Raw genomic sequence first — 12,830 nt, 5'->3', positions numbered from 1 at the left:
TATTCTTTATCTAGATTAAATATGACACAATCTATCTGGAGGTAATATGGACTATGTCCTTTGATGATGCATGCTCCAAAACTGATGCAAGCTGAAAACCATAATAGACAGTTAGCTGCCGCTCTACCATCTAATTTTCTAACAAACATGTGGTCACAGCAAGATCAGGAGACCCAGAACTAGATGGGCATGTGTCATGACCGACTGGGGGGGACAGGGAGAGTGAGCCCTAAGCTTTCCCTAATAACCACTCTCCCTGGTTATTTGTTTATCCACCCTAAACGGTGGATCTACAACTTGGAGCCGGTCCCTCTCTGCGCTAATGTGCAGTGGCATGAAAACAAATAATATACATAGTCGATCACAAGTAGGGAAAACTACCAGACAGCCAGACATACCAGACAGAATATAAACAAACAAACAGGGCAGAATATTGTGTATAAACAAAGCGTTCATAAACCGGAATCGAGAAAAACGGCAGACATGATAAAATGAACAAGACTAGGTATGGAACAGGTATACAGCAGCATCCAAGAGATGCAGGGGATGGACAGAAAAACTGAATGAAAAACATTAAACTGATAAGGAACATAGGACATTGTTCACACTGGGACACAGAACAGAAATAAACTTGAACTTCATAAAAAACGAATACAAGAAAACCAAACTATACAACATAGAGGAACATTGGTCAGGATACTAGACAGGATATTTTTAAAGATACAAAACAGGATATATCACAAGATACAAGACTAGAACAAGATGAGTCAAAATAGACTCTAGAATACCAAACAGAGACAGCAAAAATGAGACTTACAGTGTGAACACAGACAAAGCAGAATGGATAATAAACAAGACTATTTAACTATGGCTAAAACTCAGATAATATCACAAAAAAAAAAAATACAAGGTGCTTGCATACTTGGAAGTGTATTGCACAATAACCAGCGCCAGAATGCAGGAGAACTTTAGTTAAATAACCCCACCTGAGTTCTCATTCGTTCAAAGCATTAATTACTCCCTATCCAGGGAGAAGAGCAAACTGCTCTGAACATACTAGTGTGTGAATGCAAACCTAAACAGAAACATATAAAAACAAAATAAACGGACATTACAGCATGGGTCTTTTTTCAACCATACTATCTATGTAGCTATGGTCTTGCTGTAACCACATGTTTGTTTGTGGATTCTAAGGCTAAATTAACATTGGGTCCAATTGACTCTTATAAACTTATCGGACCCAGAAAATAGTGCTTGTACAATTTTTTTCTCTGTTAAACTTGATGGAGCTCCTCCTAACTGAGCCCACCGGCAGTGTGAACGAGGCTTTATATGAATCGGAATATGGATTTGTCAACCTGCAAGAGGGACAGTGATTTAGTAATATAGGGCCATTCTATGTTTTGTACCTTTATGTATAACATTGTCATGTGGTCACAGTGAATGCCTGTCAACCTTTCTCTATAATGGACAGACAGGGGCGGTGGGGCCAGACTCTCTCTCTCTCTCTCTACATTTTCTCAGCCAGTTTATTTAACTATTTGCTCTCCTGAATTTAATCACCATTAAAGGCACAATCCTCTCCCCTCCTCTTCAGGTCTAATTGCTTAGTGGCCACAGATGGAGGGATCTGGAAAGTCTTATTTCCATCGCACCAAAATAAACTTGCCTACTGAACCCATCGTAATATGCTGTAAGACAGACCAGTTAAAAAGTATTATTTCCTCCGAATGCATTTGATGCTGTCTAGTATGCTGGAGGCAACAGAAGTGAAGCAGATGCGAGTTATATAAGTCATCATATATTTTAACCCAATGCAAGTGAAATGTACAGAGCACTACATTTCATTTCATTTCACCTAACAATAAAACTTAAAGCAACAGTGCCCCTTTATAATGTTATGATTTACAAAAGCCAAGCACAATATCTGTTACACATCATCCATGTGTGTATGTGTGTGTGTGTATGTGTGTGTGTGCAGTGTATGTGTATGTATGTGTGTGTTTATGCGTGCATCTGTATGAGTAATCCCTTTTTCCTTTATAGAGCAAGAGATATAAATGATAACGTTCTTGCTGCCTATATCTGTAGGGGGAGTACATTGTATAAATGGACAGATTACAGAATTTTTTTTAAATTATGTGCATATTCATTATTCTTCACTCTCACATCCTGATGTGATGTTATACTGAAGAATAATGAATAGGGAGCATAAAGCGTGGCATACAGGACAGAGACAGAAAAGCTTATTTCTGTACCCTTGTTCATGATATTTAGAGACTCCCTGGCGTCTTTCCCAGGTAATTATAGACCCGTAAGCTTAACGTCCATTGTGGGAAATTGTTTGAAGGGCTCATAAGGCACTATATAAAGGAATACATAGGGGGGGGGGGGGGGGGCGATAGTATTGCAAGTGATAACCAGCATGAGTTTACTAAGGATAGAAGTTGTTAAACCAATCTAAGTTGCTTTTATGAAAATGTCAGCAGAAGCCTTGACAGAGGGATGGCTTGAGGACTGTACCCAGAGAATGGTGGTCAATGGTCCCTACTCTGATTGGTCCCCGGTACCCCGAGGTTCAGTAATGGGGCAACTTTTGTTTAATTTATTTATTAATGATATAGAGGATGGGATTAGCAGCTCTGTTTCTATCTCTGCAGATAACACTAAGCTTTGTAGCATGGTACAGTCTATAGAGGATGTGTATAAGTTACAAGCCGACTTGAATGTCTGGGCATCCACTTGGAAATGAGGTTTAATGTGGATAAATGTAAAGTTATGCATCAAGGATACTATTAACCTGCATGCAACATATGTCTTAGGAGTAAAACTGGTAGAGTCACTGGTAGAGAAGGATCTGGGTGTACTTGTAGATCATAGACTACAGAATAGCATGTAGTGTCAGGCAGCTGCTTCTATGGCCGGCAGGATATTGTTATGTATAAAAAGAGGCATGGACTCAAGGGACAGGGACATAATACTCCCCCTTTATAAAGCATTGGTACAGCCTCACCTGGAATATGCTGTTCAGTTTTGGGCACCGGTTCACCGGTAAAAATGACACCATATCTTTATTCTGTAGGTCCATACGGTAAAAAGGATACCTAATTTATATAGGTTTTATTTTATTTTACTACTTTAAAAAATTGCATGTGTAAAGTTGTCATCTTCTGACCCTTATAACTTTTTTTATTTTTTTCATATACAGGGATGTATGAGGGCTCATTTTTTGCACTGTGATCTGAAGTTTTAGGGTGTAGAATGTGACCAAAAATATGCAATTTTGGACTTTGGAATTTTTTTTTTACGTGTACGCCATTGACCTGTGGTTTAATTAACATTATATTTTTATAGTTCGGACATTTATGCACACAGCCATACCATATATGTTTATTTTTATTTAATTTACTTTTATTTTTTTATGGGAAAAAGGGGGTGATTCAAACTTTTATTAGGGAAGGAGTTAAATCACATAAATTAACACTTTTTTTGCAATGTTATAGCCCCCAGAAGGGAACTATAACATGTAATACCTTGATTGCAGACACTGATCAATGCTATGCCATAGCAATGCATTGATCAGTGTTATCGGTGCTCTGCTGCTCCAGCCTGGATCTCAGGCATGGAGTAGCAGAACGACAATCGGTTAGCGGGAGACAAGGTAAGAAACCTCCCACTGTTCTCTCAGCTGTTCGGGACACCGCAATTTCACCCTGGTGGTCCCAAACAGCCCACTGAGCTAACCAGCAATGCTTTTTCCCTATTTTAGACACGCCAATCAACTTTGATCGCGGCATCTAAAGGGTTAATTCCGGACATCAGCCCGATTGGCGATGTCCGGTATTAGCCACGGGTCCTGGCTGCTGAATAGCAACCGGGACCTGCCGGGTATGAAGAGCGCTCAGCTCCTGAGCACACTTCTCATAACGGGAGCTGGCCACGAGCATAAATATACGCTTGTGGTCATTAAGGGGGGACATAGTGATGTCACAGTACAGGAATAATACACACAGTGATGTCACAGTACAGTAATAATACACACAGTGATGTCACAGTGCAGGGATAATACATACAGTGATGTCACAGTACAGGGATAATAAACACAGTGATGTCACAGTACAGGGATAATACACACAGTGATGTCACATTACAGGGATATTAAACACAGTGATGTCACAGAACAGGGATAATAAACACAGTGATGTCACAGTACATGAATTAAAGACACAGTGATGTCACAGTACAGGGATAAAACATACAGTGATTTCACAGTGCAATTATAATGTAAAACATCAAGAAGCAGTAGAGGCAAAACTACAAGGGCAGTAACCATAAAGCTCCACAGAAAAACAGAATGGGGCTCTATTGAATTTCCCACCTTTATAGTTATCATGAGCTGCACCACACACTACAATGGGCAATGCAAACAATAATGTTTTTTTTGGTAACTCACACTAAAATCAGCCTCTTGTTGGCTTCACCAGTCACCCCCTTGTGTTTACTACTATACCCTGGACAGGTGCTTCTGAATAGCCATGTCCTAGTATGGTAACTCTTACAGCTTTCACAGGAATTTGATGTCAGTGGGTTTGATGATGAGTAAAATGCACTTTTGCTCTTACCAGTTTCATATACAGCTTCAGAAACCGATGTATAGTGATCCTCTACAGTATACTGAGCCAACCGGAGGGTGTTAAGGCCTTTTACTGAGTCGTTTCCTCTAGTCCAGTAAAACATGACATCATTAATGTTATAGCCCCCTGCAGGGATGATCAAGTCACATAGACATGAAGTTAATGTCCAAGTAAACTATGACTTTATGGTCTATTCACACATACAGTATTCTGCGCAAATTTGATGCACAGAATTTGATGCACAGGATTTTATGCTGCAGATTCCAATGTAAATGAAATGAATGAATACAGCTTCAAATCCTGTGCATAAAATCTGTGCAGAATACTGTATGTGTGAATAGAGTTTTCAAGGCTCAAACACCAAAAAAACTTTAAAAACATTTTTAAAGAAACAAGCATGAAATTATATATTTATTTTTTTAACATAAAATGCTAACTCTCCTGCAGTGTAATTCATCGTAGTTTAGTTGTAGTCATACATTTTAAGCTCTTTCATTATTACAATTGGGTCATGTGTTCACTCGTATATTACAAGCTTAAGTGGCTAGAGCAATGTTTCCCAACAAGTGTTCTTCCAGCTGTAGCAACTACAACTCCCAGCATACCTGGACAGCCTTTAGACATGCGAGAAGTTGTAGTTTTGCAACAGCTGGCGGTACACTGGTTGGGAAACACTGGTGTAGATAATATATCAGTTCTTTATGGCTATGTTCCTGTGGATTACATCATTTTCTATTAGATCCCTCCTCACTTAGCTCTGTCCGCCTTATGCATCTGTCTGACCCCTCCCCCTTTGCACTGAAATCTGCTGAAGAGCTAATTTCTTCCCTTTCTAAAAGACCAGAAGGGCAGTGATATAGAAAGTGAGTTCATTCAGTGATTATTTGCAGAGTTATAAAACTCTCTTGACTTACACTGCCAGTCTCTTCAAGTGCAGATTTTCTAGTGTGTCCTATAGATTGACAGGGAGAAACCCATCACAGGAATTGCATTAAGAGAGCCTAATTTGAGGAAATTAGTGAATCAACCCATAAATGGTACAACTTAATTGTATATTCACCTGGAAAACACAAGAGTTTCTACAATATTCTTTAAAATGTATATATGTTTTTGCCTGAAATCACATGGAAGGGAGATGAGCCCACTCTATATGTGTCAGGTGCGACAATTGCCGTACTTGGACCTCAGGCACCAAAGCCTGGGTGCTGTGATCAGATCTACAATAGGAATTTTTATAATCTCTTACTACTCATTAAAAGGGCACCTGTCTCTTTAAAAAAGTTTCACATGTCATAGTTACATGTAAGGAGTTATCGATCAGTATGGTCTGATTTCTGAGGCCCTTTTCCCCCCAATTTCTGAAGACATTTTAGGAATTTCTGGGGGCTCGGAACCTTGAGCTTTGATAATCAAAACTTCTGGCATGTTACTATGACATGTTACCCTTTAGACATCAAAAGCTGCCTACAAGTGCATTTTAATATAATATCTTATTGCAATCACATTAATGTAATAGAACATATCTCACAGCTCTCGAGTTGCAGTGTGCATGTTTGCTTATCCATAGGATACTTTGTTAAGTCCATACTGCATGCAACTGTTGTGGTTATCCTGCATGGGGAAAAAAATGGTCATGATAAGTTTTTTGATAAAAAAAAAAAAGACATGCAATCCATGAATAAAAACTAGTGCAATGCTACTCAAAGCCATAAACAAAAATATTCAGTACCAACTAAACTTGAATATGCTAAAGGTGCTGTAAAGTTAGTGTAGTTCATACCTGTGTGTGATGGTGGTCTTGCAATTCTTTTTTTTGTTTCCGCAGTTTTTATTAAGGTTTTCAACATGTAACATATAATGTACAATCAGAGTAGGTGGGAGTGCTAAGCACTCACTGTAGAGTGACAATCATGACAGTAAATGCATATCAGATCAACACAGAACATGTCTTAATGGTAAGAGATAAACCCTGCAATGGGTTATACCATTAGAGATCACGAAAAAAGAAAAATCATAATAATAAATTGGGTAATGGTCGGTGGTTTTTGAAGCCAAGAAAAACCACGTTAGCAGGCATGAATGGCAAGGTGCTAAATGAAGCAGGGAAAAGTAAAATACCACTAGGAATGTGGATCATGACCATCAATATGAATGGATCATGAGGTATGTGTGAAATGAGGAGCAAAGAGAGGAGAAGGGAAGATGAGGGAGTGAAGTATACTAAGGAAAGAGGAGAGAAAAGGACCTAAAGTATAGAATATAAGACTTACCAAGCGGCTCGGACCACCCTAGAAGCCCCCTCGACATCCAGCGACGTCATGTCAGGTGGTAGGAGAGGTGGGGGGCTGTCAGTTTGTAAGAAAGCACAATGTCCAGGGTGGTGAGGTTATTGAGGGAGGAATGGTGTCAGGAAGGTGTGGAGTTAGTTGGTGAGGTAGAGATGTTCATACTCTGTGGAGGACACAAAGTTCTCCCAGGGAGACCTTATCATACTATAATTTGTTATCTGTCTAGGGGAGTCATCCATCAGCTCTTCCATCCTGTGAAGCCTGGCGGTCTCTTGCAGCCACGATGAGATAGTGGGGGAATTCTGCGATTTCCAATGTCTTGGAATTACAGTTCTGGCTGCTAGGAGCAAAAATTAGATTAAGCGCGGAGAGGTCTTGGGGATCGATGAGGGTAGGATGGAGAACAGGAGTGATTCAGGTGTGCATTGGAGAGTTACCGATGTTATGCGTTTAATTATATCTATCACCCGTGACCAAAAGGTCGACAGTAAGGGACAGGTAAGCCAGATGTGAAGCATCGTACCCCTTTCAGTGGTACATCTCCAACATATGTCCAAGGCCTCCGGGTACATGGTGGCTAGCAGAGCCGGGACTCTGTACTAACTTGTTAGTATCTTGTAATTTATTTCCTGAGCAGGAGATAGAGGCAGTGTGGCAGCGGGTGAGGGCCGTTGCCCAATCCGCTTCCGAGAGCGAGTGGCCAATGTCCCTCTCCCATCCAGCCTTAAAAGGCAGAGGTTTGGTCATTAGTCTCTCTAAAAGCAACGGATAGAGCACTCTAATGGCATGAGGTATCAGTGCCGATGACAAACAGAGTTTTTCAAACTTGGTGAGTTGGCGATGAAGACGTAGGGTATTTTTAGAGGATGCATAAAAATGTTTTAATTGGGCATATTGAAAAAGCTTCAGGGCTTCAGGGTCGAGCTCGTTAAGATGGGCTGGAGGGTGATGTACTCCTAGTGATGGTAGAGAAGGAGGGAGCTGCGAGATTGTGACAGGGGGGGGGGGTTCGCAGGGTTGTCAAATAGGGGCATAAGAGGACCATTCTGTTCGAAAAGAGATATACGGGGCATATACATATTTTTTGTACGACATATAGAGGACAGGACCGGTGGAAGGATAGCTGTTTCTGTGGAGCGAGTATTTGTACGTGGACACCATAATATTGCCCTCGGGTCACACCCTATATTAGTGGATTCAAGCTGTATACATTGTTTGTCTGAGTTGTGATGGAAGCAGTCCAGGATGCGGGTGAGGACAGTGGCTAAGTAGTAGTAGTGATAGTAAGGTAGGGCTAAGCCTCCCTCATTTTTCCGCCAGATCAAGACGTGCCTCGCTAGTCTAGAGTGTTTATGGGCCCATATGAAATCTGCTTGTAGCGCTGTGAGTTCTCTAAAGAAAGTCTGGGGGTGGGGGTCAACGGGCAAGCAGGAGAATAGGTAAAGAAAGTGGGGAAGAACATTCTGTTTAAGAATATTGATTCTACCTGTCCAGGAGAAATCTTTTTTTCTCCCACCTGGCTAAGTCAGTCCGTATTGCATGTAGGAGTGCTGGATAGTTGATTCTGTAAGAGTCTGAAAGGATTGAATGTACCTGGATGCCTAAGTATTTGTTGGAGGTTGATTGCCTCTTAAATGGGTAGGAAGATTTCAAGAGTTGTACCGTGTTTGGGGGGAGGGTGATGTTTAGTGCCTCGCATTTAGTCATGTTAAATGTATAGTTGCTGAGAGCCGAGAAGTGTCTAATTGTGGATAGCAGGGATGGGAGAGAAGTGAGGGGTGAGGAAAGGTAGAGCAGGAGGTCATCAGCAAACACAGCACATTCGTAATGGCGCGAGGGGGTGGACAGCCCCTTAACCCCTTCCCACTATAGGACGTATGCATGCGTCCAATCATCCGACACGTTCGTGCAATTGGACGTATGCATACATCATAGCGATCTCCTGCACTGCCGCGGGCAGCGCCGGAGATCGGCGAAGGGACCCGGCTGTTAATCACAGCCGGAGTCCCACCTCAGCTGCCGGAGCTGCGATCGTGCCGGTCCCGGCAGCATTAACCCCCTAGATGCCGTGATCAATCCTGATCACGGCATCTATGGTGTTGACAGGGGGAGCGCTCTCCTCCTGTTCTCCACCGGCGGCATCGCGATACGATCGTGGGTCGCCATTGGTTGCTATGACAGCAGGAGGTCAGATCATGACCTCCTGTATGCCTGCTACAGAAGCCTGTGAGATCCAGCCAGAGGCTGGATCGCACAGGCTGTAGTGTGTGCAGCTCATCAGGAAATATTGTGCTTCAGTACAAATGTATTGCAGCATAGTATAACCTGTAAAAAGTGTAAAAAAATGTAATAAAAAGTACTTCAATAAAAGTATGAAGTGTAAAAAAAAAAAAAATGCCCCTTACCCAATAAAAGCCCTGTATTATCACCAAAAAATATCAAAAAACACAAATTATATACATAATAGGTATTGCCACGTCCATAATGACATGTACTATAAAACTATAATGTAAATTATCCCGCACGGTGAACGGCGTAAAAAAAAAAACATAAAAAAAGCACAAAGTTTGCCAACTTTGGTTCAAATAGCGGAATAAAAAAAGATCAAAAGGTAGCACATAGCACAAAATTATACCAATAAAAATTACAGCTCATCCCGCATCGGATGAAAAATAAAAAAGTTACTGCTGTTGGAATATTAATGGCCGAAAAATGATTTTGCTCAGAAAAGGAAAAAGAACATAGAAAGCTATATAAAATGGGTATAATCGTACTGACCCACAGAATAATTAAAAAATAATTTTTTACGGCACAGTATACACTATAAAAAATTAAATTAAAATAAACGCCAGAATTTTTCCAGTTTTTCACAATATATTGAAGTTTTTCACAAAAAATGCTGCATGTGTCAACAAAAATGCACCACTTATATAAAGTACAATATGTCATGAGAAAACTATCTCAGAATCGCTGTGCTCCGAAAAAGTGTTCTGAAGTTATTACCATTTAAAGAGATACATGCCAAATAAAAAAAAAAAGAGCCTGGTCACTGAGGTAAAAAATGGGTCCGTCCTTAAGGGGTTAATATCAGGGTTTTGACATATAGCCACCAGAAGGTGTTCCATGCAGATCACGTATAGTGAGGGGGATAGGGGACATCCCTGCCTCGTGCCAATGGCAATATCAAACGGAGCCGATTATTGGCCATTTATTCTGATCTGGGCCTGGGGGCAGGAGTAAAGTGCATTTGAGGTAACATTGTTGTTCCCATACCTATTTGGGACAGGGAAGCTATCATGAAGTCCCAGTCCACCCGGTCAAAAGCCTTTTCCGCATCTAACGATAAGAGGAGAAAGGATATAGCATGTTTGTGAGCGTGGTGAATGAAGGAGAATGTGTGGAGGGTGTTGTTTCTGGCCTCGCAGCCTCTAATGAAGCCTACATGATCCGGGTGGACTAGGGATCCCATGTATGGAGCCAATCTATTAGCGGGTATCGGAGTTGAGGAGGGAGATAGGCCTGTAACTGGGACAAACCAATGGGTCTTTGCCTTCTTTGGGAAGGACGGTAATAAATGCTCTCAGGTAGGACGGATGGGTGGTGGCAGAGATGTCATTAAAATCATTGAGCAAAGGAGGAGTGATGTCCGCCCGAAGAGCTTCATAGAATTTGGAGGTGTAACCGTCAGGACCTGGACTTTTGCCTGCAGGCATCGATGCAATAGCTTTCAGTAGCTCCTGCGAGAATGGCTCCTCCATTGCTTGAATGGCATCGGTCAATAGTTGACGGAGAGCTGTTTCTGAAATGTATTGGGAGAGCATCGGTGTCTCAGGTGTAGGGGTTGAAGGGGCAATGTAGTGTTGTGAAGTGAGAAGTAGTTTTGCCAGAAGGATTCTAATATTTTGGAAGTTATTTATGAAGGGAGTCCAGTTTGGGACTTAATGGCTGGGACAAAGATGGAAGATTTTCTATTTTTAAGAGCCTTGGCTAGGAGTTTTCCTGATTTGTTGCCCCATTCGTAGTAAATTTTGCCTGTCAACTGTTTGTAATGTCTGTGTTTAGCATTCATAAGCGCTAAAATGTCAGTGCGTACCTTAATAAGGTCTCTACATACCATGTCCTGTTGTGTACATTTGTGTGAGGATTCGAGGGTCTGTAGTCGTGACTGGAGGGCTAGAAATTTCGCTGACGCTTCCCTCTTCAGCCGGGTGTCATGTTTTACCAAGATCCCTCTAAGGGCACATTTCATGGCCTCTCATTTGATTAAAGAGGAGGAAGTGTCAGAGGCATGGTCTGAGATGAAGTGAGATAGTCTTTGAGATCCTGAAGGCATAGCACATCTGAGAGATGAGATTCATTCAGGCGCCATGTAGGATGAGGCCTAGCTAAGGATGGAAGCGAAAGCGAACAGAATATGGGGCATGATCTGAGAGGGTCATTGTGCCGATGTGTGTGCGAGTGATGGTGTGCTAAGGAGATGGTGTGGGCAAAACCAATAATCGATTCTGCTGTACGTTTGCTGTGCGGAGAGAAGAAGGAGTAGTCTCTATCTTGAGGATGGTGGGATCTCCAGGCATCAATAATTTGTAGTACATGAAGTTTCCTTCTCAGGGCTCTGAGCCAATAGATAACAGAGTTGCCTGTAGATGTATCAACCTGGGGAAAAGCGGGAGGTTGAAGTCACCTCCAAAGAATATTGGTCCGGTGGCGAATGCCTCTAGGGCATCCAGAGTCCTTAGGAGCAATGGAACTTGGTCTTGGTTTTGTGCATAAATATTTGTAAAGGTAAACCGATGACCCTGGAGTTCACAGTTCGCGAACACATGACGGGAAAGAGAGTCTAATTCAGAAGAGGTAATAGTAATTGGGAGAGATCTATGAAAAGCTATGGAGGTCCCCTTAGATCGGGATTTTGGGTTGACACTATGCAACCAGGTCGGATAGTATTGGTTATTGAGTTTTGGGACATGGCCTTCCTTAAAGTGGGTTTCTTGTAAGAAAAGGACATGTACCTTCTGTCTATGAAAGGAGTGGAGAGTTTGAGCCCTCTTCTCCCGTGTGTTAAATCCCTGTATAGTGAGAGAGGCTAACTCAAGGTCAGTCAACATGTCAGGTCAAAGTCAATGTGTGCCACTTACCCCAGATATCGGGGGCTCCAGGATGTCCAAGCCGCCTGCCAGTCCAAGAAGGAAAGATGTGGTTCTGTAAAGAGCAGAGAAAAGGAGAAAAAAGATTAGTGGGTGACAGAGCAAAGGCCGGAAAGAGTACCCATATGGAAATGGAAACACGGGAGCTAGAAGGGTGGCCATATGGGCCAGTAGTGAGATTAGAACTAGTCTAATCATAGAGCTATCGGGGGTAGTGTAGAAAGGTAAGGCAATGGGGGAAAGAGAAATGGGTCTAAACCGTGACCACTCGAACACCTTAAGGGAGGCAGTACGGAAAATACCGATGTAACTGTAGTGGGCCCGGGTGGCGTGATGGACAACTAGTAAGGAGGTCTACTAGGTCGCCTTAGGGTGGTAACATGGGTATGGGAGGGTATGACGAACATACTTATCAAAGTAATGGCAAGAAGACAATGTAGGTAAAGTGAGTAGGGAGAAGGCAGGGAACTATGAGCAACAGCATATGTGTAACTAAATATTAACATAACCAGGATGCATGAGGCAGGGCCTTGCATTATGGAGTGGAGCCTACAGGAAGTAGGCAGAACCTAGAGGGGGAAACAAGCAATAAGCATCATATACATTCATTCGGACAGTAGTATAAAATGGCATAATAGGAGAAGAACAAAGCAACAAGGACAGGACCAGGAGGTCCATACAGGAACAAAAGAGCAGGAGATCCAGCACTATTCTTAGCAGCTTTATTCAGAAACACAGCACTCGGATAAAATATGTGGGAT

General features: G+C 42.0%; 1 protein-coding gene across 1 annotated transcript in view; it reads right to left on the bottom strand.

Annotated features, from left to right (window-relative positions):
* Positions 1–12,830, bottom strand: part of LOC130281748 (gamma-aminobutyric acid receptor subunit pi-like) — a 153,635-nt gene that overhangs the window by 28,997 nt on the left and 111,808 nt on the right. The window contains exons 6-7 of the mRNA XM_056529334.1: positions 6,163–6,245; positions 4,623–4,760 (exon numbers count right to left, since the gene is read on the bottom strand). Of these exons, the coding sequence (XP_056385309.1) occupies positions 4,623–4,760; positions 6,163–6,245 (221 nt within the window). The remainder of the gene's footprint in view (positions 1–4,622; positions 4,761–6,162; positions 6,246–12,830) is intronic.

The sequence above is a fragment of the Hyla sarda genome, chromosome 7 (assembly GCF_029499605.1).
Source record: "Hyla sarda isolate aHylSar1 chromosome 7, aHylSar1.hap1, whole genome shotgun sequence".
Classification (NCBI taxonomy): domain Eukaryota; kingdom Metazoa; phylum Chordata; class Amphibia; order Anura; family Hylidae; genus Hyla; species Hyla sarda.
The sequence above is the reverse complement of the archived record's forward strand: the minus strand, read 5'-3'. Positions and strand labels throughout refer to the sequence as shown.